Source organism: Schistocerca piceifrons, chromosome 11, assembly GCF_021461385.2.
Source record: "Schistocerca piceifrons isolate TAMUIC-IGC-003096 chromosome 11, iqSchPice1.1, whole genome shotgun sequence".
Lineage (NCBI taxonomy): Eukaryota > Metazoa > Arthropoda > Insecta > Orthoptera > Acrididae > Schistocerca > Schistocerca piceifrons.
In genome coordinates this window covers 11,786,336-11,811,544 of record NC_060148.1, presented here as the reverse complement: position 1 = coordinate 11,811,544, position 25,209 = coordinate 11,786,336, and the positions used below count along the sequence as shown (strand labels likewise).

At 42.3% G+C, this 25,209-nt stretch overlaps 1 protein-coding gene across 1 annotated transcript in view; it reads right to left on the bottom strand.

The window, feature by feature from the left end:
- LOC124720215 overlaps positions 1-25,209 on the bottom strand; it is a 364,115-nt gene that overhangs the window by 66,945 nt on the left and 271,961 nt on the right. The window contains exons 22-25 of the mRNA XM_047245536.1: positions 24,867-25,085; positions 19,091-19,316; positions 16,890-17,116; positions 11,292-11,549 (exon numbers count right to left, since the gene is read on the bottom strand). Coding sequence (XP_047101492.1) covers positions 11,292-11,549; positions 16,890-17,116; positions 19,091-19,316; positions 24,867-25,085 — 930 coding nt within the window. The remainder of the gene's footprint in view (positions 1-11,291; positions 11,550-16,889; positions 17,117-19,090; positions 19,317-24,866; positions 25,086-25,209) is intronic.

Sequence of the window (25,209 nt, the reverse complement as noted above, 5' to 3'; positions counted from 1 at the left end):
CCGACACCGACAGTCTTTTCCCGAGTGTCAAATGATCAGTACAGCCACATGAATTTTCTCTCACATCCGCTAGTAATGGATTGATGAATTTTAGTGCCTCAGTATGCACAATAATAGGTTCCCCGACCGCTTTGCCTTAACTCTCTTCCTCTACTGAATGCATTTTGTTTACTATATTTGCCTCATCCTTCTTCGAACGCACTTCATTCACTGTATCTGGATCACGAAGCTACTCGAATCCCACCGGTACTGCTGTTTCGTCAAACGAGGATGTTTTCGTCATCTGTGTCTTCACTAACAGAAATTTGTATTCTGAATGAAAAGATTCATTCTAATTATCTCTGATTTATTATTTTATTCTTTCAAAATTCCATAACTATGCACCGACTATCTGCAAGTTGGATAATCTGCACCTGAGTAATCGGGAATTTGTTTTAATTACTATCTGTTTACTCTGTTTAGTGACGAACGGGTTGGATCGAAGCAACAAAGCTCTGTTCACATAGTCAGTAGCGGCCTGTTGCCGGTCCCGTCAGAACTTCACATTTTGTTGACGGACAGTGACCTCCGAGAAGAAACCACTGTTTTATTCTCATCCCCTATGATAATTATTAATTTATTTATTTTAACTTTTCAGACTAATCAGTTTTCTTTGAGCATTCTTTGAGCAAAGTACATTGCAAAAAGTGAAATAATAGTTTTATAAAGTTTCAAAACAAGAGATTAAACGTTGGAGCTAGTCATCAGCACAGTACAGAAATATAAGACTGTCCAAGGTGTCTTGCAGCAGACCCCAAAACAAGGTGAAGACGTGGAACAAGGGGAAAGAAGCAAAGCACGACGCATATTCTGCGTCCAGCCCTGTGACACTACCATCTCATTTCTCGAGACTAGGACACGGCACCAGTGGGCAAAAGAGTGCTAAACAACAGCCTAAATCAACCGAACCTTGTGCCCGTGACACTGATGGAAGGAACTGGAGCTCATCAAGTTAAGAACGGGCCAACATACGCAGTTTAATATGTGAAGCGAGTGGAACACCGCTTTTTATCTAAACAACAAATGCCGACATAAGGGCAACCTTCAGTTTGGCCAGAGATTTTTTTAAGTCTATTTATACGATTTATTAACCAATTAATCTCCGGTAGTATCAGGTAACACTTTGGTGTTCACACAGACCTATATGTTGACAAGATCTTCACATTTTATTATTATTATTACTATTATTATTTCTTTCCTTTCTCAGACATTATGACTGGTTAAAAATGGAAAGTGACGCGGACCTTGATCAAGTGTGACTTCCTTTTAACTGTACGGTATATTTTACATTGCATTTAGGAACTTTTGGGTAATTGAACAAGTGTCAATAATTACAGATTTCTCTAGTTGTATATACACGTTTGGATATAGCTGTATTGTGTTGATGTACTGCTGGATATTGTGTGGTATGACTCCTGTAGTTGATAGTATAATTGTTATAATGTCAACTTTATCCTGATGCCACATGTCCTTGACTTCCTCAGCCAGTTGGATGTATTGTTCAATTTTTTCTCCTGTTTTCTTCTGTATATTTGTTGTATTGGGTACGAACATTTCGATTAGTTGTGTTAATTTCTTTTTTTATTGGTGAGTATGTTGTCAGGTTTGTTATGTGGTGGTGTTTTATCTGTTATAATGGTTCTGTTGCAGTATAATTTGTATTCATCATTCTCCAGTACATTTTGTGGTGCATACTTGTATGTGGGAACGTGTTGGTTTATTAGTTTATGTTGTATGGCAAGTTGTTGATGTATTATTTTTGCTACATTTTCATGTCTTCTGGTGTATTCTGTATTTGCTAGTATTGTACATCCGCTTGTGATGTGATCCACTGTTTCTATTTGTTGTTTGCAAAGTCTGCATTTATCTGTTGTGGTATTGGGATCTTTAATAATATGCTTGCTGTAATATCTGGTGTTTATTGTTTGATACTGTATTGCAATTATGAATCCTTCCATCTCACTGTCTATATTGCCTTTTCTTAGCCATGTGTTGGATGCGTCTTCATCGATGTGTGTTTCCAATTTACTTTCTTCGTATCTGTTGATGTTATGTGATCTAAAGGGTTGTATAAGTGGTTATGAAATTGCAGTGGTGTAGCCGATGTATTTATATGAGTGATTGCTTTGTGTATTTTCCTAGTTTCTGCTCGTTCTATAAAGAATTTTCTTAAATTGTCTACCTGTCCATAATGTAGGTTTTTTATGTCGATAAATCCCCTTCCTCCTTCCTTTCTGCTTAATGTGAATCTTTCTGTTGCTGAATGTATGTGATGTATTCTATATTTGTGGCATTGTGATCGTGTAAGTGTATTGAGTGCTTCTAGGTCTGTGTTACTCCATTTCACCACTCCAAATGAGTAGGTCAATATTGGTATAGCATACGTATTTATAGCTTTTGTCTTGTTTCTTGCTGTCAATTCTGTTTTCAGTATTTTTGTTAGTCTTTGTCTATATTTTTCTTTTAGTTCTTCTTTAATATTTGTATTATCTTTTCCTATTTTTTGTCTGTATCCTAGATATTTATAGGCATCTGTTTTTTCCATCGCTTCTATGCAGTCGCTGTGGTTATCCAATATGTAATCTTCTTGTTAGGTGTGTTTTCCCTTGACTATGCTATTTTTCTTACATTTGTCTGTTCCAAAAGCCATATTTATATCATTGCTGAATACTTCTGTTATCTTTAGTAATTGGTTGAGTTGTTGATTTGTTGCTGCCAGTAGTTTTAGATCATCCATGTATAGCAAATGTGTGATTTTGTGTGGGTATGTTCAAGTAATATTGTATCCATAATTTGTATTATTTAGCATGTTGGATAGTGGGTTCACGGCAAGGCAGAACCAGAAAGGACTTAATGAGTCTCCTAGGTATATTCCAAGCTTAATCTGTATTGGCTGTGATGTGATATTATTTGAATTTGTTTATATATTAAGTGAGGTTTTCCGATTTTTCATTACTATGTTTAGGAACTGTATCAATTTAGGAACTGCTTTGTATATTTCCAATATATGTAGTAACAATGAGTGGGGTACACTATCAAAAGCTTTTTGGTAATCAATGTATGCATAGTGTAGCGACCTTTGTTTAGTTTTAGTTTGGTATGTCACCTCTGCATCTATTATCAGTCGCTCTTTACATCCTCGTGCTCCTTTGCAACAGCCTTTTTGTTCTTCATTTATAATTTTGTTCTGTGTTGTATGTGTCATTAATTTCTGTGTAATGACTGAAGTTAATATTTTGTAGATTGTTGGTAGGCATGTTATGGGGTGATATTTAGCTGGGTTTTCTGTGTCTGCTTGATCTTTAGGTTTCAGATAAGTTATTCCATGTGTAAGTGTATCAGGGAATGTGTATGGGTCTGCAATGTAACTGTTAAATAATTTAGTTAGATGTGAATGTGTTGAGGTGAACTTCTTTAGCCAGAAATTTGCTATTTTAGCTTTTCCAGGGGCTTTCCAATTGTGAGTAGAATTAATTGCTTGGGTGACTTCATGTTGCAAAATTATCACTTCAGGCATCCGCGGTATCATCTTGTATGTGTGTGTTTCTGCTTGTATCCACCGTGCATGCCTTTTATGTTGTACCGGGTTTGACCATACGTTGCTCCAGAAGTGTTCCATGTCTGTTATGCTTGGTAGATTGTCTATTTTAATGTGTGTGTTAACTATTGTCTGGTAAAATTTCTTTTGGTGTGTGTTGAATGTTGGGTTTTGTTTCCTTCTATTTTCACTTTTTTTGTATCTCCTAAGTCGTTTGGCCAAAGCTTGTAATTTCTGCTTCTTTTCATCTAATTGCTCTATCACTTCTTGTTGTGAGATTTTACCTAACCTTTTTTGTTTTTTTTCTGACACTTCATTTCTTATAAATTGTGTTAGCTGTCCGATGTCTTTTCTCAGTTTTTCTATTCTGATCTGTAGTCTGTGTTGCCATGCTGGTTTTGTGGGTTTCTTCTGTGTGTTGGTCGGTTCTGATCTCTGCCTAGTGCGTATATTTAGTGTAGTGAGTGCTCCTATATAAACCAGTAGTTGTAACTCTTCCATAGTTGTGTTTTCATTTATTTTGTTGTGTATGATTGCGTTGATAGTTGTTATTGTTGTTTCGACTTGTGGGTTATTTGGGGGTCTATGCAAGAATGGTCTAATGTCTGTATTTGTGTCTTTGTATTCTATATATGTCAGCTGAAATTTCTCTTCTATATCTAACATGTGTGTCTCTTCATGTTCTATTTGTGCTTGTTCTGGTGGCTGTCTTAAGATTTCGTTTTCCTCTGATTGTTTAATTGACGCATGTTGTTCTTTGTTTGTTTGCTCTGGGATGTTTGAGTCCATTACTATATTTTCTTCTTCTTCTGATTGCACATTATTTTGTTCCAGTATTTGTTGTACTTGTTGTTTGATGTTTTCTAATTCTGACTGGGGTATCCTGTTATTTTTGATTATTACACGAATCTGATCAGCTAGACATTGTTATGTTAAAAATTTTAATCCTGGGTATCTGGTAATAAATGTTGTGTATACTTGTGATCTGTATCCAGTTGTGTTGGTTCCTAGGTTTGTTGATTGGTAATAACAGAACATGACGTGTCGATTAACTTCATCTGACCATCTCATCCTCTGTCTTTGTTTTCCTTCTAGGGTGGTTGCAGCAAGCATATCCCGCAAAACACCTCTATTTGGATTTAAATCATTTTCCAGTTGGCTAGCAGTGTCGTTACCATTGTGGGCGGGCATAGGGTTCAAGCGTCGTCCCCGACCATGACGGCGCTTGTCCGAGGCTTCTTTAGTTCTGTCCTGAACCAACTAATCACACTAAAAGGGGGGTTAGCCCTATTAGTGGTTTGTTCTTTTCGTCGTCTTTTACGACTGGCAGGACATACCGGGGGCCTATTCTTTTCCCGGGTCTCCACGGGGATTATTATTATTATTATTGTTATTATTATTATTAATTTTTTACGGGTTTGTATAAACTGTAATAAGCAAAGATTGGTTCAGTTATTTTAATGTAACATATGTAATGTAATGTAATATAATGTAATTTTATTTATTTATTTACTTAAATTTTTTTAAAAATCAAGTGGGACCTAGTGAGCCAAAGGTACTTGGTCATCCAAAGAGTCAATACATATTTTGCAGAATTAGAAGATTATGTAGCGAGACTTTGAATTTCGCCGCGCTGCACTTGTTCCCTCAGACATGAATTGTGCCGTCACAGCGGTATGAGCGCTCGACGGCAGAGAAAATACTAAAATTGTAACTCTTTTTTGTTTTTCTACCCGTTTTCTTGTTTGTCTCTTGATAGCCGAAGCTTAAGGCAGACGTGATCTGATGAAGACATTAAAAAAACTTATTACCCAGTCTTGATCTGATTTTAATGTGTAGACATATTGTGGAAGTTGTTAAGAAATTCGGAGGATGGAAGTAGCAAAGTAAATTAAATTGCATACAGTATCAAGATGATTTTAATTGGTATAAATTAGTGATTCCTGTACAATTGCAAGATTTCGGAGCAGACTTTTCACGCAGAATTGAAGGAGATTTTTGAAGACCTGGACGCCGCACAAAAGAAGACATGTTAACCCGGTAAAGAATGAACTCTAAGCTACGCCATTTCCCCCTGTCAGTTACATTTTGTTATTCTCTGTTCTTTTTCAATAATTTTTGTAGTGGAAATTGGTTTAACTTTTGCTCAAAAACGCCACAAGGACCACCCCAACAATAGCTTTTCCGAATAACGAAGTCCGATAGCTTTTCTGTAATACAAAGTCCGATTTGCTTTTCATTTTTTTCCTTTTTTCACGGTCTCTCTTCTCCATTTATTTTTTTATTAACCACTACAATTAGAAGATTTATAAACAAAATGTAGTTCCCAACTACTATAAGGAAATCTTGTACAAAATAGGAGTAGTATGTCACAAGGAAATCTTTTGCTTTGGATTTAAATACTTGGGCTTATCACTCAAATTTTTCAGTTTTGCTGGAAGAGTACTGAAAAGTAAACCTGCTGAACAGCGCTCAGTTTTCTGTACTATTCTTAAGTAAGTGTTATCTGCGTATGTATGATTTTTCTGTCTAGTGTTCACTGAATGAAAGTTGCATTTCTTCTGAATACATCAATATTCCCAACAACAGATGCCACCGCAGAGTACATATGTATAGGAACGAAAGGGCAAGAATGATGACCTACACAAAGTTCACAAACTGACACTGCAGATCAGTCCTCCCACCTTTTCTGGGCTAAGCATATTCTCGGCAAGAATACGTAAATGACCAATTGTTTATGTTTTGTTAATTTAAGTAAATGAACCTCACAACGCAGGTATAATTCTCCGAAATAGACTGAAGGAACATGAACGAATGTGGCAGATTCCAATCACCCCGTATATTCCAATTGAGTGTCAGCATAAAAATAAATACAAAATATACAATGGGTGTAATGAAATGTCCAAAATGGGGAAAAGGGAAAAGTCATACACAATGTGAAGACCTTGACAATTCCAACACTGTTCACTAAGCATCAAGTTACATTTATGGAGAAGTTTTGATATTAGTTCTGACTAATCCTTTTTATTGCCTTTCTACTTAATATAATGCCCTGTCTCTATCCCCCCCTTCGCCCTCCCCACAAAAATCACATTAGAAAGGACAGTATCTCATAATATTCCTAAAAACATGTACCACAGACCTGTGGATGATACAAATGTGGAAAAGGAACATTTTGTTTAAGAACAATCAGCCTACACAGGGCTAAGCAACACTCAAAAATAAGAAAATGCTTCACACTCTCAATCCGTGAAGCAGAACTGTAGTTTTACATTAAGCTCGGAATTACTATTCTGTCGAATCACTGAAGTCTTAATCTTGTTTTCATAGTGTTACAAAAATAAAACTCAAAATTTTAAAGCTGCAAACTACTGCCCGTACAATAGCAGTCTTTTCGGCCTTACGAGGGGACGGTATCGTCTTCCCCGTACTGACTGGATTTGTATTGACACGATGCGTACAGCACAACTAGATTTCAACATATATAAACAGGAAGACTCAATCGTCAAACGTTTTCGAGAAATTCTAGTTTCAAAATTTTAGGCATCATTATAAACTTTGTGTGGGAAGTCCACAGGTTGGTGAGTAAGTGCTTTGTTTTAAAAATGTGAGATCCCAGAATCGGATCTCTCTGACAGTACATCCTTTTTTCCATTTTCAGATAATTTTCACAACAGAGTTAGTATAACTGCGCAAATTATCAATATCACATAATTGTTTATTATTTTCATAATCTTTACCTTCAAAACTCCGATTTTGGAAGCAATTTCCCATTACAAGTACTTCCTGCAGATTTGTTCCAACTCATCACAAGTCCATTTTTCTGGTATACATCCAGGTACTCTGTAACTCATTGAATGAACCTTTTTTCCAGTATTCTTACAGGTAATTTTGACCCACCAGAAACAGCTGCATATGCACAAATGACTACGGGTTGACGGAACGAGAAAGGGAACAGCACCCACAAACTAAGAGAATACTTTATTTGATGTTTGCAACTCGGGTAGTTACTCGATAGAGTTCCAAAATGTCTGATTCTACGAATAAATGTAGTGATGTATCTGGTACTTCCACATAATTAGAAAGTTAACCTGTCTGTGAAGTGAAACGCTTTACAATGAATTTTCAAAATTTTGATTAAATACAGCACTTGTGTACAGTGAACAGCTCTTTCTGTGAAACAATTTTATTGCTACAAATGCAGAAATATGGTTACAATGGGAAACTACTTCCAAAATTTTAAAGTCCAATTTTTCACGGTAAAGATTATAAAAATAAGAAATGACGTACTAAGTGTTAAACTTTCACAGTCACAATAAATCTGTTGTTAGAATTACGTGGGAACGAAAGAAAAGTAGCGGCAGTAAGGTTCGATTCTGAGACCAAACGCTTGTGAAATTACCGCTTATGAATTTTACTGCACACACTCTGTGAGCATTTGTGACTTCACGAAGTATATTATAAGACTGCTTTAAATTTTCAAATTCTATTTTCTCGAAAATGGTTGAGGTTGCATACTCCTTTTTACACATGTAAAGCCCTAGTTACATTCTACACATTCTGACACTATAATTAAAAACTAATGAGGAGGAGTTCTTATGGCTCCCGTTAGTGACGAAGGGTACATTTTTATATTTTAGGATATTTATGATATTAATGTTTCAATATAACAATGGAAAATTCGGGATGGAATAATGACAACATTATGAAAAGCATAAATTACTACTTACCATATAGTAGAGATGTCGAGTCGCAGACAGCCACAATAAAAAGACTACTAAACACACAAACTTTCCGCCAGTAGGCCACCTTCCAAAATAGACAAGATACAAACACACATTCACCAAAACACAGCTCAAATACACGTGACCAATGTCTCTGGCTGCCGGGGCCAGACTGTGACCAACTGCGCACAACGGGAGAAGCTGCCTGGGTGGTGGGCGTAAGGTGGAGGCTGGAGTGGGGAGGGGGAGCAGGGTACAGGTGGGGGACAGTAAAGGGTTGCTTGTGGGGGCATACAGGGACGAGGTGGGGAGACTGTAGGGCGGCTAGGTGCAGTTGGGAGGTAGGACAAAGGGTGGTAGCGGGGGTGGGGGAAGTGGAAAAGGAAGAGAAGTCGACGGACTGTGGGTGCACTTGTGGAATAGAAGGTTGTGGAGTGGGAACAGGAAAGGGGATAGGTGGGTGAAGGACAATGAATAACGAAGGTTGAGGCTAGGAGGGTTATGGGAACGTAGAATATATTGCAGGGAGAGTTAGCACCCGCGCTCTTCAGAAACGCTGGTGTCGGTAGGATGGATCCGTACGGCACGTGCTGCGAAGCAGTCATTAAAATGAAGAATGTCGTGTCGGGCGTTGTGCTCGGCAACCGAGTGGTCCGGCTGTTTTTCGGCCACTGTTTGTCAGTCGCCATTCGTTCGAGCAGACAGCTCGTCGGTTGTCACGCCCGTGTAGAATGATGCACACTGGTTGCAGCACAGCTCGTATACACCACGACTTGTTTTGCAGGTAGCTCTCCCTTTGATGTTTGTGACAGGACTACAGTGTGTGGTGACGGGAGAATGAATGGGACAGGTCTCGCATCTAGGTCTATTGCAGGGATATGAACCACGAGGCAAGGGATTAGGAGGGACGGAACGGATATTGTGTACGTTTGGTGGGCTGCAGAATACCACTGTGGGAGGGGTGGGGAGGATAGTGGGTAGGACATTTCTCATTTCTAGCGCGACGAGAGGTAGTCGTACCACCCACTCCGTACTGACAAGTCCCTTCCACACATCCTAGCCAATCGTGGTCATTGCATATATAGTGATAAGAAGTTCCTCTTTAAATATATGACGGGTCTCACCGAGGCCTTCACAGACAGTAATTCCACGCTATTTTTGTACAGAAGCAAATTTCCTGTGCCTTATCTCTCCAGCCACCCAACTTCTCCCCAAATCCCATTGTCCAGCCAAAGAGGAGATTTCCCCTCACAGTACCACCGTGACACAGTACCACCGAGGACTGGAGCAACCGAATCACATTCTCCGGCACGGTTTCAACTGCTTCTCGTCAAGCCCGAAATGACGAATATCGTAATGAATATCCTCCCCCACAGTGATATTCCACCACCCACCGAACGTACGCAGTATTCTCGTCCATCCATACTCCACCCTTGCTCTCAACCCCTCGCCTCATGGCTCTTATCGCTGTAGTACACTCAGATGCAAGATTGGTTCCATACATCCTCCCACTATCACTTACTCCAGTCCAGTCACAAACATCACCTGTTCCATCAAAGGCAGGGCTACTTGTGAAAAAAGTCATGCGATCTGCAAGCTAAGACGCAACCACTGTGCTTTCTACATAGGCACGACAACCTGTAAGCTGTCTGTCCACACAACTGGGTACCGACAAACTGAGGCCGAGAAACGGCCGGACCGTCCAGTTGCCGAGCACACTGCCCAATGCGACGTTCTTCCTTTCGGTGACTACTTCACAGCCTGTGCCAACTGGATCCTTCCTACCGACACTAGCGTTTCTGAATTGCACAGGTAGGAAGTCTCCCTGCAATATATCCGAAGTTCCCGTAACCCTCCTCAGCCTCGACCTTTGTTAGTCAGACCTTTATCCACCTATCTCCTTTCCTGTTTCCATTGCAGCACTACACAGCCCTCTATTCCGTAAACGCACCCATTGTCTACTTTTCCACCCCTCCCCCCAACTGTCTAACCCACACGCTGCACCTAGCTGCCCTACCCTGCTACCCCTCCCTCTCCCCCTTCCCTCCCCAGTCTCTCCTTACACCCACCACTCAGACTGCTATTCCCATCACGCGCAGTTGGTCACAGTTTGGCCTCAGCAGACAGACACATTGGTGTGTGTGTGTGTGTGTGTGTGTGTGTGTGTGAACTGCATCTGCATGAATGTGTGCTTGTATGTTTTGTATTGAGAAGAAGGCCTTCTGGCTGAAATCTTACGTGTTTAGTAGACTTTTGTTATGCCTGTCTGCAATTCGAGATCCCGACTATACGGTGAGTAGCACTCTATCCTTTTCATAATATTGTCATGTTTCGATATACAGACATATTTTTTTTTTTCATTTATGGCAATACAATACCATATTTTTCAAATCAGGTAGACCCTAAAGGTACCGAGCAAATTTATCTTCTACCCAATACCCAGCAACAACCAGAAGTCGGGACCTGCATCATAACAATTTGCTTAGAAATATAATAATGCAACATTGGTTAATTGTTAACCAATTCTGTGGTGCAATGAATAGAAAAATTAAGAATGACTCTCTCTTATGAAAGGTAAGTTCAGGCTACAGAGTCTGTTACATAAATTATTTGTAAACGGACGAACGAAGTGCAATTGAGACGTGTCTGAAAAAAATTTTAGAACCGACTGTTTTACTTTACTAGATAAACTTCCTAATGTATTTATTCTACAAAACTGAAATTATGCAACACTGAACTTAGAGTTAAAGCAAGAGAAAAAGAGATTTGCTCAACAAGAACTTGTTACGAAACTTTAGAGAACCAAAAACCAATTATTCGTAGGAAATAGTGGCCAAAGCTTTGATTGACTTATTATAAAATATTTCTGAAAAATGAAAAGGTGTAGCTGGAACATTCCAGAGATACTGACAACAGCCAATTCCCGACACACACACACACACACACACACACACACACACACACACACACACACAGGACAATCACATTACCTCTTCCTCGGGCGCGGACACTGAAGCTGACGCCTCGGCCTTGATGGGCACCCAAATGGGCCCCGCTCCACCCAGCTGTTGCAGGATGGCCATCTCCTCGTCCGTGGCACCCATCGCGTTCTGCAGCTCCCGCAACCCCGCGGGGTCGGCCACGGGGTACGGCAGTGCGACAGTGGAGGCGTCCGGGGGCACAGTGCCCGCGTCTGCGCTGACACCCGCCGCGTCGTCCGCGTTACGGCTGCCCAGGATCTGCAGCGACTGTCAGACACGAGCTACCGTCAGGAACAAAGCTCACGTGTACGTTTATTGCTCAACGAAGTGAAATGTAGTCCTGGCCGAGTGGGAACTCACTCGGACACACGCCTAGCTACAGGCTTCGACCACTTCGAGTCGGTGCAGCGCACACCTGAAATCTGACTGCGGGAAGTACCTCCGAGGACAACCACGAGGATTTGCTGCCGCTGCCACAAAATTAACTGATAACGAGAAGGAGGGAGAAGTGGCTGTGCCGAGGGAGTCAGTCGACAGTGTTGAAAATATGGCAGGAAGGCTTCCCTTTGAGTGTCTAAAAGTGTAGTGCACAGAGATACATTGAACTTTTCGATACACCTCGTGCAACTCTGGACACAATCGTGCACACTCTGTTAATTTGCATTATCTGGTCTATTTAATAGACCGAGGAGAGCCTCCGTACCTGTTTGCTGTGCACTTTTGCAAACCATTTCTGACATTCTGTCTCATAAAATAAATCTGAAGAAATTAATGTTACCAACGTATGAAATTCATGTTACCACCATAACTTACTTTTAGTGAATACTTTATTGACAACTAGCTTTGGTAAAAAGAACCATTTTCAGTTTGACTTAAAAGTACATTATAATAAAAATATAGGTCAACATGTAAAACGTCGTACCCAAGGTAACAGTTGTTTTGTCAATAACATTTACATCAAAACTGTCACTATTGCAGTCACGAATTCTCCACAGCACATACTGACATAATTCTGACAAAGTTCTTTGCTGTTCATTTGCAAATCTTAAAATGGCTGATTTATGCCTTGAAACTGACAGACCTGTGTTGGTATGTGATGTAAAGAACATTTTATAGCAGATGTAAATTTTCTTGACAAATATAGCTGTTAATTCAGATACGTTGTTTTACGTGTTAACTACTCTACCGAATGTTTTTACTATAACGTGTTTCGATGGCGACTTCAAAATGCCTGCCCAGACAGCCGTGCGCGTTAAAGCACTGCTTGCGGAATGGGGAGGCGTGCCGGCCCCAGCGTCAAATCTGTCTGGTGGATTAATGAAGAGGGTCGGTGTGGTGGTCAGCATTTAGGCATTTTCCCACATCCCACTAGGTGGATACCGGGCTGGTAGCCATACATCTCAGTTACCGACAGCAAATATCTAGAAAACTTTCATTTCCTTTCATACGAATAACACTACAAGCAGACAGTTGGAGGCATACAAATCCTATCCCAGAGTGACACCAGGAAGGAAATTCAGCCACCCCTTAAACTAACCATGCCAAAATCCACAAGTTACTGTGCTGACTCTGCACCAATGTGGGACAAATGCACAGGAAAGAGAGGAGGAGGAGGAGGAGGAGGAGGAGGTTGACATCCAAATGAAACTTCTACCAAAACAGTCATCAATAAAGCATTATTCCTTAGAAGCAGCTTATAGTGGTAACACAAACTTATTGAAGGTTATTAGAGCTGTGAAGCACGTTTCACAAAAAATGTCAAAAAATAAATGAAAAGCCGTGCAAACAGTGGATGTTAGTCACAACTGTTAGGTTACCAACAGCAAGTATTACCCGTAACTGAGTGCGCTAACACACCCTTGAGATAGCAAAATGATACAATGACATCCGAGTTGATTTTCTGATTGTTACTATGGTAGCTATCTCGTAAACTTGATTCAGACAAAAAAGTCAGTGTGTCAAACAGGATGAGCAAATAATTACAGTAAATGAGTAAACACGATGAGAGTTACAACAATATTATAACAAATAATCACATTTATACACATACTCTTAGGCACTGCTATGTGACATACGTTTTTGACATGTAGCCACAAAAATTAAATGCTACTAGTAGCAAACAAGCAATAAAACAGCAATAAAATGTAATTGCTCGTCTGTGCTATATTACTACACTGCCTGACAAAGGAAGTGCAGCACGTAAGGGTGGAGGAGGAATGAAAATGGAACTTCTCGGGTTGTGAGGGTATAAAAAGTTACTTCAGTGATTACAAAACAGAGTCAAATTTACAGAGAACTTCGCAGTACGATCTGCTATGATGCTGCACCTTTTCTACTCGGCTGCACACACCAGACAGCCGAGAAAGGCACCGTAAACTCGTTTTACCCTTTTACGAGGCAAAGTGCTTCAAACTGTCATAAACAGTTTGCGATATCCTGCATACTGACACAGGGACAAAGTCGACTGTCGAGCTTGTTGCACACAGTTTCTATCGGAGACAGATCTGCGGATTCTGTCTGTCACGAGAGAAGTTTGACATCACACAGACAGTTCACAGACACACATTCTCAGAGGTCTAGCATCGGCCTGTGGAAAAATTTCACCTCGATACTTTCACATGAGAATGAAAGGTGTCAGTGATATTATGTTGTGCTGTCAAAAGTTCCCTCAATCACTACCATCCTTTGCCAGAAGTCTTATCTTACAGCTCCTCACACCGTGATGGCCAGAATAACACCACTGTGCCTCTGCTAAGCATCGGAAGTACCAGACCTCTCCCGAGGTTGCCGTCCCATTCGCCGACAGTGGTCATTGGTGCAGAACTGTGATCGATGGCCAAACGCATCGTGACACTATTCGTCAGCAGTCCATGCTTCCCGGCCGTGTCACCACTCCAAACTGTCTGTTTGTGCCGTGGTGTCGACAGCAGCTTATGCAAGGGACAGCAATTCCTCATCTGACTGCTGCACGACTCCGACCGTCGGCACAATATTGCACGATTCGTTCAGCCGGCCAAATGGAGAATCACACAAAGACCTCCTTCAAACTCTGTAATGCACAAGTAAAGCCATCTCACACTAATTTTCAGCATTTCCATGTCCTTAGTAATTATCACTGAACATCTCACTATGTTGACGATGATGATGATGATGATGGTGATGGTGATGGTGACAATGATTTATGGTTGAGGGCAGTAAACAGCAAGGTCATCAGCGCCCTTGGATTAATAATATACCAATGTGTGTGGTGAAAGTCTATGAAAAAAGGCCAGTAAAATGGAAAACCAAATTTTAGCGTCCCCACAAGAATCACAACAAAGCAGCCCCACACAAAGACAAAGGGTGGTTGAATTCCTTCATATTGGTGGCTACCGAGAAGTTCACCGTCTACTCCCCGTCAAGTAGTCTGCAAAAGCAGAAGGCACAATCTACAGACACAGAAACTGGTAGCGGAGCTAAATTGTGCAGTTTGACACACATTCATCAGTATTATATTTGCAGTGCGTATCAGATCCTCAGGTATCTGACTTGTATGGCAAATGCTGTGAAAACTCTACAGCACACAGTATGCATTGAAATCCCACAAAAGGAGAAAGGGACAACAGGGTAGTTCATCAAGAAGACGAGCCACTGTTGGGAGGCTCACGGGGCAGAAGGTACAAACAGCATACCGTGACAGCAACACGGGCCACTATTCAAACGGCAACCACTTGTAGTGTTGTCGTTAAGGGCACGGGTGAGGGGTGGAAAGTGTGCTTGACCAACACTGCTACCCCACCTTTCGCCCTGTCACCTGTAGGGGAGTGTTTTTTGTAGAGGTGACAATCTCCGAGTACAGGTGCATCAGTCTGTTTAAAATGAATCTCTTGCAGACAGGCGCAACAGGGTCGAACCCGTGCAAGAAGTCTCAATTCCTCCAGACGAGTCCCGTATCTACACACATTCACTGGGATACGGGAGCCATTTCGTCAGCGTGGTCTCGCTTTAACCCCATCCTCTGCAAAAACAGGGCAGTCTCGGCTCCAGTCTGGGTGGCTCCCAGAGTAGTTAATGCAGACTGCCAGAGACGAACAGTCCCAACTTCGTGGGCTGCCTTTCCACATTTCCCACAGGTTACTTCACCTCCACAACTCGGCACCGTACGGCATTTGTGGCACCACACAGTCAGGTCAGAGGAAACCTGCCGCGGTGTGTTCAGGCAGTGTCGGAGAATAGGAGGTCACAATGAAGGTGGTGGTCTTCTCAATTTTTCTCCATTATTCTTACGTGTCTTTGCTCTACATCCTGTAAACCTCGTGAAGCCCATTCCCGTTTTAAGTTCGACACCGTCTGTGTCCACAATGTCACGGCACACGACCACACCCTCACTGCAGTTAAAGGAGTTGTGCAACTCTACAATTACATCACAGTCACCCAATTTTACTTCTCAAGTACTTCCACCTGCTCTGCCGTCGTTAGTATCTATCGGCAAAGAACCGTTTCACAACCACTTTATAGACTTCACGCTACTGTCAAGGCCTTCTGAGCCTTTACGGGTATAGAAGTGGGTACACTTTGTCAAATGTTCCCTCCTCCCTCTTAATCACCAGAAAAACATTTCGATTTATGACTCCTCGAGCCCTGTTATCGTAGTCCAACTGATTCCGATTATCAGGAGAGTTAGCCTCCCTCAATTGTTAAGACGATCGGGTGCGAGTACTCCCACGCAATAAGACCGTCGCGCCGGGAGGAGGAGACAATTTCGAGGGTACCGTGTCGCTCCCACGAGCGGCTAGGGAAATAAAGGTCCACTCAGTCAGAGCCCCACATGCCTGAAAAAACTGTGTGGCAAGTTCCCCAGAGGTCGGCTGCTAACAACTGTTCCTCCTCAACAGCCGTGCACCTCATCGACACGAAGCGCACCTGGACATTGAAGGTTTTTAAGAGGTTTTTACCATCCTCACACTCTGGCCGGTCAAGCCGAGATCCCTATTCCCTGTGCCACACAGTGTCCCACTATCGGGCTGCAGAGTGGTCGCTAAAGCACACCTGGAGCTTGCGGTGACGGGGGACTGGTGGCACTTACCGGTTCCCAGCTCGGGAACCCAGGTGTCGCCGAGACGGCGACCGGAAAACGAATGCTGAGCCCCTGAAGGGACCTCACACTATTAATACACCTCGTATACCCTACTGGGCCAGGTTACGACACAGAACACGAATGACACTAAAGCACTCTGTGACAGTTAGAATGACCAACACAGAATTGCAGCTCTAGTAATTAACATTACAACTGGTGGTGTGTGTGAATACACAGTTACACTGACATTCGACTGTCTTCTGGATGCTTCACTTTTCTTGTCGTGCCATATAAAATAGTCGAATAACTGCAAAAACAGTTCACAGAAAGGGATTCTGTTATTTCAGATTTTTTTTTTTACGTGAAAGTGGTCGTCTCAACTTCCACTCTGTTCCGAGGATTCGAAAAACAAGAGTGACACGTTTCACTGTGGTGCTGCAGTAGGTGCGACTAGAGTAACGTAAGTGGGTGGGCTCGCCACACCGTTTTCCACTGCCGGAACTGTAGGGTGAGCTCAGAGCGGGCTACTCGTAGAGGAAAGGCTCGCTCACCTGGCTGAAGGAGTCCATGAACGAGTCGAGGCCGGTGCCGCTCTCGCGCTCCCAGGCGGGCTGCAGCGGCCGTCCCCACGCGTCCCGGGCGGCAGCTCCGCCCCACGCCACCTCCGCTCCCCTCTCCCAGCAGCCCTGCTGCTCCGTCGGCTGGTGCGGCAGCGGAGGAGTCACCGACGCCCACGGAGCGGAGTCCGCGTCCGGCCATGGCCCCGCCGGTGGCGGCACTGGAACAGCCGCGACACTGCGTGTCACATCCTACAGGCCGGTACGAGAGACACGTCCGACAAACACTGGTAATCTTTTTCCAAAAATGTCACTCCCGAAGTCTACGAATTGCAATTTTTGATACCTCCGATACATTCCTGACCCGATGCGACCCTCTAAGTTTGTCCCCGATGCCACTCCTGTGAGGAGTGTCACAGAGCGTTCTTTACTGTGCAGTTCAAAATTGCATCTAAATCTTTCACTGTCCACGGTTTCATTATCAAAACAACAGCTCTCAATCCTCTGACTGCGACTTACAAGTTTAGACACGTCCTCCGGGTTTTCTTTCAGCTCTACTAACAAAAATGGGGCCGGCTCGGTGACCGGGAGTGCTAACGATTAGTGTAACACGACTTATGCGTGTGGGTGCTATCCCAATTGAACCTTATAGTAGAAGTTCTGAGTCATATGTCATAGCTTTTCACAGTCCTTGCTGCTAAGTTCCACTAAGAAGTCCCAGAACCCAGTGTGAACACACACTAAATGCGTGTAAATACCCCCTTTTTTTTCAAGGGGAGTTTGAATACTTCCAATTGACATCTTGACGTCACCTGACTGTGTGTGGGCTGTCTGATAGTGTGACGTGCAGCACTGCGATTAACGACATGCTCAAATTTGATTGCCATCTCTTTAGGGTCCTAACAAGTGTACCTTATCCTTCTCGCAATTGCCAACTATCCCAGCTACCTGTGCAGGATCTGACAGCAAATGCTCTTAAAGCTTCGTCTTCAATTCGTCAGAGGTCACAAAAAAATTTTTGTTCAGGCAAAAATAAAATTTAATCGTGTAGTACTGAGCATGACTAATTAATGATGTACTAGGGGGTGTTCTGTGGAGTAGCAGTTTCCATTTTACGCACCAGTCTGTTCAGAGTCCAGGTAGCGAGTACCCTTTATAAGGACACAACTCACAGCACCTGATGAAGAAGACTGGGCCTCTTATCCAAATATTCTGAAGGAAAACGGGATCGGCAATTCGGCCGAATGTTCTGAAGTGCACCATTACTCCCACGTCTACTATTATGCACTGTACCGCACACGAAACCGGCTTGCAGGTGTAAATAATAACAAAATAAAATATTAATTTAATTCAAAGTACTATCATCATTACGGCACATAAGTCGTTTGATATTCTAACCGTACATCACTAGCTGCCACGGCAGGGAGACGATTGTCAAGAGGCAGGTCGACGAACAATGATATGTCGTGTGTTATGTTAGTATATTCCGTTTGATGTATTCTTATGTCTGCTATATTGATACGAGCCAAGTCAAATTTTTAGCCAAAGACTTCAGTGGTGATAGATGGACAAATATAACACAAAGTTGTTCTTTAGAGTTCTTCAGTGGTAATAAGATACAATGAAAAAGTCTTTGAAGGAATATAAATAATTTAAGGAGTAAAAGTAACAACTGATGTGCAGAGTTGTGGTTACATATATAAACTGAACAGAGATATCTTTTGAGCCCTCCAAATGTTGTTGAGAATGAAGCACTTCAACTATTTATTGAGTTTTTACCTTTAATCCTTCAGTTATCAATAAGCCAATAGCAAATTTGTGGGTTTGCTGACCTAGATATGTACACTCACTGGGGCACCAATTCTACCTTATTTCAGACTTAATAACAATTGTGAGGGATCTAGATTCTTACCTTCAATGACAATCCTCAAAGTAATTGAATGAAGGATTCAGCAAGATTTCTGCATAAAACAATTTGCAAAACACAGAAGTCTCAACGAAGGAGCATATCTTTACATGCGGCTTTCCCTTCATAACAGTCCATCCTACCATCTTTTTACGTACATCCATTTTATCTCAAACCGCCCCGACAGTATCTTTTATTGATCGTACAGGGACATCTCCAGTAGTCTACACAGATAGGTGGCCGATTTTATTACGGTCAGAAATGTGCACGAACGGCATCACACACTTACCTGTCGTCGCAGGGGAGTCGTAGCCCCTCTGGCCCCAGGCGACGGCCTGCTGCCAGTCCGGCGGGTGCCACGAAACGGGGCCGTCCGCCGCCGCCGCTGGGGGCTGCGTCACGGGAGGCACCACCGGCGGCGCCGGACTGTCCTCGCCGCCTCCGGTCCCGGTCGTGGTGGCGGGCGACGGCCACACCGATCCCGTGTCCGAAGGAACCGCCTCCGCGTCGCGCACCTGCAAAGCGTGACCGCAGCTCACAGCTCCGCACTGTCGACAACTCGTCCGGCGAGGAGCTTTACGGAGTGACACTCTTTCGTTTCTTCGTAATTGTACGATTTCCTACCCGGAAATGAATTTCCTAAAGCTGTACACTGTCCTCCTCCAAAACACCCAAAAAAAAATCAAGATTCAGGACTTCCGAATGCTGTCAAGTATCAAAAATTTTAAGCTTCCAAACAGAAATATTCGCAATGTGCGCATACTGCTCGTATCATAATTACGAAGTTGCTTGTACGAGTCTCAGTTGCTACAACTTTTTATTTTACTTTTATGCGAATCACAAATGCAAGAAACAACACAGACACAGGTGAGTGGAGAAGACAAGCTGCATTCTGGAAGATACCCACTATGGGTCAAGGATGTCCCTTAAAGCAGCAAAAAGGTTACATATCGGGTGACAATATTACAAAAAGGACAGGTTGCCACTCAGCATATAGTGGAGATGTCGAGTCACAGAAAGGCACAACAAAAAGATTGTCCAACAAATAATCTTTCGGCCAAAAGGTCTCCTTCTAAATTAGGTGTGCACGCGCACACACACAATGACCGCCGTCTCTAGCTGCCTCGGCATCGTACGTGCGTGAACGAATGGAGAAGAAAGGGAAGGGAGGAAACTCGAAAAACGGATGGCCGGAACAAGTAAAGGACTGTTTACGAAAGAAAGGAGAAGACTAAATCACCGGGGAGACGGAGAGACAGTCGGAAGGCGACAGAGGGGTTCGTGTTCCAGACAGGCCCGGCCTGTGACTGAAAGTTGTGCAAAACGACAATCACTTGTATCATATGTATAAACAGATGTTAATTAACAAATACTGAAACACAATTCTCTAGCAAAACTAACATTTTTGTAATTGCTTTCGACTGGCTCACAATTTCTCAATAAAATCACTTAAGTTACTAATTGCATATTCACGATACATTGAAATTCAATACAAAATCAGTACGTAATTTTTTTTATTCTACGAAATTACGAATAAATACAGTACTAAGATACTTCCCCCTGAGACAGAATCTGTGTACCCAGTCTGTCTGCGTCTCGTGTTACCTCGCGTATTATTTATCGACTTAATTTTTTTCCATTTAACAATAACGAATTCTGCATTTTTGTACAAGATTTCAATTTATTATGAATATTTACATTTTCATGTGATAAGTAACTATAAATAAAATTTGTTATTTTATTTAAAACAAATACGATTCAGTATTTTTCAATTAACATCTCAATTCGAATGAGAATACAGAATTCAAATGAAAGTAAAGAAGTTGCTTGTAGCGAGAATCATAGTCCTTTAGGAAAATAATGTATGGGGACAGACCTTCAAGCCCTCTAAGTATAGAGAGACTACTCTGAAAAAAAGAGTCACCTTAACTGTGCAACCAGTGTTTGAATTATACAATATGTTTTACAAGGCTGAAATTTGTGTTCCCGCAAGGCAGTATGCCTACTTTGTGTGGGAAAAATTTTAAGCTGCACTACAGTTGGGAGTCCACACTGAGCTGTAGGCCCCCTACTAGCTGGGGACAGCAACAGCGTACCGCATCCGGCAGAACAGTGTCTAGTGGAGCACGTCGGGGACAGCCTTACCTACTCTGCCTTTTCCCACGTCTCCACAGGATCGGGTATATTTCGGTTTCGGCAATTTTACCGGTGGCGGGTGGCCGGATATCCTTCCCGACGCCACCACTTCACCCGGTGACGGAATCGTATACCCCGTCTGTCTAGGTCTAGCGTGAGTTCGCATTCGAGTGTGAGAATGATTTTTGAGATGTTCGTGTAGTGTGTTTCAGAGGTGGGTCGTGGGAACCAGCCCAGTATTTAATTAGTCAGATGGGGGAATACATTTAAACACCACACCCAGGCTGGCTGTCACAACTGCAGCTGTTTCTGTTTCACAGAAACAAGAACTGTCTTTTGCATCTCCTTAAAACTAGCAGAATTATTATAAATTTCCCAGGAGTATTTTCCACACGTAATAATATTGAGTGCTGACATTTTGGAGAGTCGGGCCTAGTTTTAATTTTACACATCGTAACCAAAACATACATACAGTGCTTCTGATGAGTATATTCAAGTGCTAGTCAAAAGCTGAGGACCTACATAATGGACAAAATACTTTCCCCTCTTCACACTACAACATCGAGGGCAGAGTTATAAGAGTGCCTGTCAGAAGATGTATAGTCGGAAGTGAGGGGTCAATAAACCGTAGTCAGTGAGATCAGTAACCGCTCTGACATTTTGTAAGTTAAGTCTAGACAATAACTGATCCACTAAACAATGAATCTCGCACAGGCACTGATCAGTTAGACAAATTTCGACAATATTGAGGGGTTCGCAAGTGTGCAGTGCTCGAAGCCAACTACCTGCACAAACTGTACTAATGTCTTAATTATCAGTGAAAGAAAAAGATAAAACACCGCACTATCTTGTTACTCCGTGTGTACTTCTAGACTACAGCTAATTGTTCCAAAACTACATTTTGAAAATAGCCAATGAATCTGCAAATGCAAATACAACAGAAAACTAAAAACAGTCACTTGTTTTATTATTTGAAGTAATACAGCTCAAAATTAGAAAAAAAGTGCCAACTGTCAATGAAAATAGGAGACAGTGAGGCAGAATTTTTGATTATTATTATTATTATTATTTTTTCCAGTAATCTTTACTACAGCTTACAAATTTTATACTTTTAACAGTGCCTATACAACATCTGACTCAGAGAAAGTTTCAATCTCCTTTCACCTACAAAACCAGTGACCAGGTGCTCACAAAACAATGACCAATGAGTTATTAGAAGTTCATCTATTACTGATACACAGGTAACAACTTTTTATTATTATTGCCTTCCTTAGGTGACAAAATAAGCTAATTGCTAAATTGTGAAATAAAGGCTATTTCCAAACAAAATAGCAGAGCACCCGGGGAAAAGATCTCCTCTGAGAAATTTTATTGCTATTATTGAATTAAGGTAACCCAGAATATGTTTTCATTCCACGGCAGAGCAAACTGAGAGGCGGGTCACAAGCTGTGCTCTGATAGCTCATTTGCGGAGCACTTTCCGGCAAAAAACTAATGTCCCCGGTTCGAGTCCTCGATCGGCACAGTTTTAACGCACCACGAAATTTCAACCACAATATTTTTTCAATCAGAGTATACTAAAGCCAGTATACTATTCCAGAGTAAAAATAAATCAAATGCGGTAGCTTTTATGCTGTCACATGTCTGCTCAAATGGCTCACCATTTTCACAGCACCTAACATCGCTAGGTCGAGTCTAAAACCAAGTGTTAGACTTTTCAAAGGTCCAAACAACTTTTCATCAAAGAGAACATTATTTCACTACTCTATTTATAGCCCAAAAAAGTGTGTGATGCTCTCCTCTTGACAATGCACATTCCTGCCGAGAAGGACACAAGTATTACACATCGCTTATATAGAGAGCATTATTTTCCATGGAGAGTGGGGTAAACTTTCAGGCAGAAAGCCATTCAAATGGCCGTATCAGAGAAGCACAAAATCTTCCATACTCTACTTGTCATTAGTCCATAATTCTTTCTCAGCCTCCAGAAATATTTTATCACTGAATTTGTCTCGTATACATCCGATATCTGGCACAAAGAAATACCTTTGGAGACAGAGGAGAGAGGTGGGGGTGGGGGACAGACCATCTTACTGTCTGCGATGTCTTGGTTCCAAGAGTCTCCAGCCACTATTTATCAAGGTGAAAAGTGATTACAAATATCGTTAAGAATCAAAATACTCGCCACAAAGAAGTTCAATGCCTTGCTGTCCAATTTCAGACCGCACGTAAAACATCATTCGGTTGAAAGACATCGCCAGCAAATCAGAGTATTCTGCTAAATAATTACAGCAAAGTAGCTTTGTAACTTCTCTTCATACTGGCCTACACAGTCTATACAACATTATTTAATATCACTATTTGGCTGTAGTTATTAGACAAAACTCAATGTCTCACAACCAGCTGATTTTGGGACTCTAAGGCCATTTCCAAGTGCTCGATAGGTAGAGGTAACTCGTAGAAACGTGTCGACTACTGGCACATATTTTGAATTTGATTCTGAAGTAAACAGTGCATTTTCACACTCCGTCCCTTGCACATAGATGTAATCTGTATCGATTGTTTGAAAATGCCCACAGAGGCTGGATTCAAATGGTGTGTGAAAGTATAGATATTTGTACAACAATTACAGCCTAATAACGGAAAAATTATTTCCCTTAATAACCTTGTCACCATTTTACTTTCACAATACACACTGTTTACAGCACGAGACTGACACCTGTTTGAAAGGTATTCTTTAGGCACACCTAGTGTGAAATTTATTGCACAATTTAGACTGCGGAAGGTGGAAACGGAGTGGCAGGCCGCATAGACCTCAAGATGAGGGGCAAGCACCTGTTGTGGCAACCGCTCCTTTGCAACCTATCCCTCTCTTTCCTGCTTGAGGAAGGAACACAGTTTCAAAAGATAGGAACATTTTTTTTTTTCTTTCCCACTTTCAAATGTGTCTATCAGCAGTACTTTCCCTTACAGTTTCTCCCACTAAATTTTCCTCACGAGACAATTATTACTAGCTTTCACTAAAATTAGACAAAGCCTGCTAAAATTTAAAGGAAAGACCACCACAGTTTAACAACGTCCCACTGTGTGGGTCTCAGCTATCGTAAACTTGATTATAGCTCCAATCAACAGCTGTTGTTACAAGCAGACAACACTGTCAATCTCCGAGCATTTTCTCTGATTTCAACAGATATTTTCAATTTCGTTATTACAACATTTACAAGGAATTGTCCCAAACTGATACAGCATATTACGCATTTCACACACAGCCTGATGTCGACAGAAAATTACCATTTGTTTCCTGTAACAATATTTTTTAATTTTTTTTTTTTAGAGGTACGGAATGTGTCTTTCACGTATTTGGACTGCAGTGGCAAGGGCAAATTTGTACGAAGGCTGGGAATCGAACACAGGCCTCCTGTCTACTACGCAGGCAGGTGCATTAGCCACTGAGCCACGCCAGCATAGTGGTTCGCACAACTGCACGGATTACCCTGGCACGCCCGACTCCTCAATCCAAATTCTCACTGCCACCCCAGTTGTGCGAAAATTTTGCCCCCGACGAAAAACGGATAGACGTCTTCCACCCACTCGAGAGTGTCGCACAGAATATGCGAAAGGTGTTATTTACGAGGGGGTGACTGGAACTACATACTATACCAAACATCTGCTGAAACACAAAAATGCACCTAAGAACACCTACAAAAGGACACCCAGTAATAACAGATCTTTTTAACCTCGTACCAGTTTAGTAAGAGATCCCCAGTGAAGAAGACTCGAGCCAGCTAGAGTAGTACCTGCACACAGCTACAACAGACTCGTCTCCGGACTGCAAACTCTGCAGTCCCGCAGGCATTACGACTGTAGGTCTGCACACAGTCACACACAATGTTACGGTACCGAGTCGCGTGGCGCAGAGAACAACCGACCTTGAAAGACGCAGTGGTATCGTCACTGGTGCTGAGCGGAGGGTCGTCCGCAGAGCTCGCCACGCTGTCCGCGCGGGCGGCGCCCGAGGTCGTGATTTCCGTCGCCGGTGCGGAGTCTGCGAGGGGCGTGGCCGGGTCCTTGACGGCGTCGTCACCCTTGGCTCGCAGGATCTCGCACAGGCTCATATGGATCGACACGCGGCGCTCCCATCCGGATTCCTAGCAACAGCACCCCAGTCAGCTCCACAGCCCCGGTACTCGAGTACACCAGGCTAACTTCTACATCTACACCTACATGTATACTACGCCAGCCACCGTACGGTGCACGGCAGAAGGTACTAGT